The sequence below is a fragment of the Pundamilia nyererei genome, unplaced genomic scaffold (genome assembly GCF_000239375.1).
Source record: "Pundamilia nyererei isolate P.nyererei 1_Seehausen unplaced genomic scaffold, PunNye1.0 scaffold00206, whole genome shotgun sequence".
In the NCBI taxonomy this organism is placed as follows: Eukaryota; Metazoa; Chordata; class Actinopteri; order Cichliformes; family Cichlidae; genus Pundamilia; species Pundamilia nyererei.
In genome coordinates this window covers 543,739-548,050 of record NW_005187607.1, presented here as the reverse complement: position 1 = coordinate 548,050, position 4,312 = coordinate 543,739, and the positions used below count along the sequence as shown (strand labels likewise).

At 39.7% G+C, this 4,312-nt stretch overlaps 1 protein-coding gene across 1 annotated transcript in view; it reads left to right on the top strand.

The window, feature by feature from the left end:
* LOC102207363 (eph receptor A6) overlaps positions 1 to 4,312 on the top strand; it is a 173,936-nt gene that overhangs the window by 168,507 nt on the left and 1,117 nt on the right. The window contains exons 14-16 of the mRNA XM_005747850.1: positions 911 to 1,060; positions 3,421 to 3,614; positions 3,908 to 4,057. Coding sequence (XP_005747907.1) covers positions 911 to 1,060; positions 3,421 to 3,614; positions 3,908 to 4,057 — 494 coding nt within the window. The remainder of the gene's footprint in view (positions 1 to 910; positions 1,061 to 3,420; positions 3,615 to 3,907; positions 4,058 to 4,312) is intronic.

The following is a 4,312-nucleotide window of genomic DNA, read 5'->3' as shown; positions in this document are numbered from 1 at the left end:
CCCAGAATATTTAGCACAGTGACAGCAGCATTATTGAAGACTACTTTCTGTTGTTATATCATACAGGATGAGAGAGTCCAGGCATATTTACCCTACCTATTTGGACAATTGCACATTAAGCACATTCAGTTTGAAATTATGACTCGAATGCAAAAATGTGCAGAGCTAAAAAATCCAGATCTTTAATCTAAAAACAGGAAATGGTCGTACACTTGGAGGCAGTCAGTGAGGGCAAAAAGAACAATCCAACTGATTCTGCAATCCAAAAGGCAGCAGCACATGTAAACCGCAGTAAAACTGTAGAATTTGTAATCTGTACTGTCACCGCTGTGCATTTGTGAATTACTACATAAGCCATACACAAAGCACCGACCAGGCTATATCTGTGAACGTCCTGCTGTGGCGTTTAAGCACATAAAAGAGGTATGGCATTGTACCTCAGATGTTACCAACCTTAAACCTTTATATTATCGGCTGAACGTCTCCACGCTGCCCGTTTCTGTGATTACTACCGCTCAAATGTGACGTTGCTCTTTTACTCTGACATCAGACTTTCGAGATGAAAGGAACACAGCATATCTCACAAAAAGGGTGTGAAACAGAGAGGACAGATGTACTGGATGCTACAATAAAGTACATCTTACTTTATATTTGTACAAGGAGTCCAAGTTGCATCAAACGCAGTAGAAAAACCTCAGTGGAAGGTACAGCCTGTTTTACACATTATAACTGAAGTTTAGTGACTTTCCAAGTATTTTTAGTCTGAACTAAATGGTTTCAACAGTGGATGTAACTTTGGGGACTTTAATAAACTTGAGGGATGCATTTACTATATGCTGGCATTTTGCTCATATGTGTGCTTGCATTATTTATGTGTGGCTTTGTTTTACCTTTTATTTTTCATGAGCAGGGTGGTAAGATCCCAATTCGATGGACAGCTCCTGAGGCCATCTCATACAGAAAATTCTCCTCGGCCAGTGATGCATGGAGCTACGGCATTGTCATGTGGGAAGTGATGTCTTATGGAGAACGACCATACTGGGAGATGTCCAATCAGGATGTGAGTATTCCTGTCATATGAGGAGAAAAACTATTAAAACTAGCAGGACTTCATGATAAAAAATATAGAGCTTGTCTTTTTAATATAATGTACTTCAAGATACATGATGTAAGATTTTCTGAAATTGGATTTTGATGCTGTGAAGCAAATAAATTGCACATTCAGTCTATTACTTCGGCATTTCATTATTTTATTTTAATTTCACTCTTTATCCTGTAAAATTAACTTTACATGTGTAAAAGATAAGCATATTTTACACGAGGTATACCAAGAGAACGTGTAACACCTATTCCAGCATGTGGTATTACAGGTCATGGTTACCTGAACTGGAATTGTAGCTGGAGGCTACTTGCAGAATAAAGATATCTCTACTCTTAAAAATTATATTTTGTGAGGAGTGGAGAGGCTAGACAGTTTTTAAGTAGGTGGTCAGGCCAAAACTGTTATTTTGGGGGTTGTTTCGTTTTGTAATGTTTGTTTCTGTATTTAATCAGTGTTTTCGAGATCGCTGTTGTTTGCTTTTGGAGCAGATGTCACTGTGTACACCATCAGGATTCATATAAAATAATCTTTTTTCATAGTTTTCAGTTAAATTAAAAATAACATTTGGAAATACTGCTTGATTTATTGATTTTAATTGTTGCTACATACAGTAGTAATTTGTTGACATAGCTCATAAGTTGGATGCACCATTAAAATGTGTCCATGTGGGACCAACAGCTACTGACTGAATGGATAACCTGACCTAACAGGTTTCATCATTTGTTGTGAGTGGCAAGAAGCCAAAAGTTGGTCTTGTTTTGTCTCCAACATGATTTTGCACAGCAATAGTAGCAACACACTGTGGTAGCAGCTAGAGGATACTTTGCTGCTATTTTCGTCTTTATGGCTGGTGGCAACCAGTGTTAACATGCAATACCACCACCTGTTTTATTGAAAAAACATCCAGGTAATTGCTTTCATTTTTAAATGTTCTCATCAATGCAGTATGTCAAGCATATAAAACACCTGTAGAGTGTGATTGCTGTGTACTATTTGCTTTTGAATCACTGTTTCCTTCATGTGTTCTGCTCAGAGTTATATTGATGAGACGTTTTTCTCTCACAAACCTCTCCTTTAACCTCAATCCACAATAATATTGACTTTTCAGATCCTCCGTTCCTGCTTCACTGTGTAAATTTTAAGTTTGTTTTCCATTATATCTCTTAAAGTCGATGCCCTTTCACCTGCTCTATGACTATTTGCTCACATCAAAAACCTACCTCTGAGAGAATCGAGGTTAGGAACAAAGATACTGGTGATATCCACCCAAAGGATAAAAAAGATGAGTAAGAGGGAATGGAAAGAGCAGTAAAGGTCAGAGGTTCAGAGGACTGCGGGCCAATCAAGGGAGAGTTTATAGCTGTGGATTCAGTGCAGCTGAGCAACCCGCTGATCCCTGGGCTGTGGTCAGGGATTGGAAGGACCTTGGTGGAAGCATATCCATCCCTCTCTCCGCTGAGTGTGAAAGCTTGACTGTAATCCCCTCAACCCTTTACAGACAGACTCACACACATACATACACAGACGACCCGGCACACACATTCACTAAGGTCCCCAGGTTTGGGGAGGATTTGTGCTGTTTGGGAATTGCTTAGAAGTGCTTTCTAAGTCAAAAGGCCAGCCAAGCCACAAAAATCTGCCAAAGACTGTCTCATCCTGGTCAGCCACTTACCACTGCTCGCTACAAAGATACTTGTAGATACGCCGCTTTCCTTGAGGGGATCTGAGGAGATAACGTATGGATGTTACGACACACTGTCAGCTGAACTCATGTTAATTTGAAGAACAAGTGAAAAGTGACTGATAATGTGGCATAAATACAATAATAACATAACAAAACTCTAAACCAGTATGTGAAAGGAAACAAAACAGAGATCACACTGAAGGTTTAGCCTAAATGTGGCCCAAATCTGCATGTTTTTTTTGTTTGTTTTATGTGCCGCATTTGGCTTTGACTGATGGTGTTGAAGGAGAATGAGTCTGGCTGCCTCTATTCTGCCACAGCTCCACCTTTTATGAGCCAGATGTCAGGTGTGTTCTGGCATTTGTGCCACCTCTAGCCACAAAACACTTGGCGTAATCCATGTCAAGCCAAGCTAATGACTTTTGTGCAACATCTGGCGCACACAGCATTTGCCAGTGCTCTAATTGAGCTGCTGTAAGTAGCCAAGAGGCCAAAACTGGTCTGCTATCTTGGAACGTTGTCATGTGTATAACTGATATAAATCACAAAGAAATCTCTAACTTTTAACCAGACTGGTTTAATGGCAGTCTTCAGCCAGATTTAGACCATTTACCACGTCCAACTCTTTCTCCAGGTGATTCTGTCCATCGAAGAGGGCTATCGGCTCCCTGCACCAATGGGCTGCCCAGTAGCCCTGCACCAGCTAATGCTGCACTGTTGGCAGAAGGAGAGGAATCATCGACCAAAGTTTACAGATATAGTTTCTTTCTTGGATAAACTAATCCGTAACCCAAGCAGCCTGCTGCCGCTGGTAGAGGACATTCAGAGGTACAGTACTGAAAAACTTTTTGTGCCATGAAATGAATTAAAGGAAATGCACTCTGGCTAAAAATGACCAGTGAACCAGTGAATGTGTTTTTCTGTGGGAGTATTCTTACTCCAGGACAGAGTATGAGTTATTTTCCTTGAACACTGACAAACGTTTTCACTCCTACACCTAAAATAAGTGACACACTAAGAACTTTTTGATGCTTTCACTAGTTTTTCAATTTTGAGATGACTGAATATGGACATACTATGACATTAACCTTTATTTCTTTTCTTTTTTCTTTTTGCATTAGTCTACCAGAATCTCCGGGGGAGGAAATGGACTACCCAATGTTCATCTCTGTCGGCGACTGGCTGGACTCCATCAAGATGAGTCAGTACAAGAGCAATTTCATGGCAGCAGGCTACAACACATTGGATTCAGTGGCGAGGATGAGTATTGAGTGAGTAGAACAGCTCAAATATAACCGTTTTTTTAAATGTCACGAAAGCATGTCAAGTTTGCATGTTACAAGAAGTGCAGTTCAGTCTGTGAAGCTGTTCTATAGCTCCCAGAGAAAACTTTGTATAGATAGGTAGAAATCACAAGGATAGGCAATGATGTAAAGTAAGATAATTCTATAGTAATGTAATGTTTTAATGTTACGCTACTTTTCACATTTATTTCACTATATTCTAGACAAATATTGCCTTTTTTT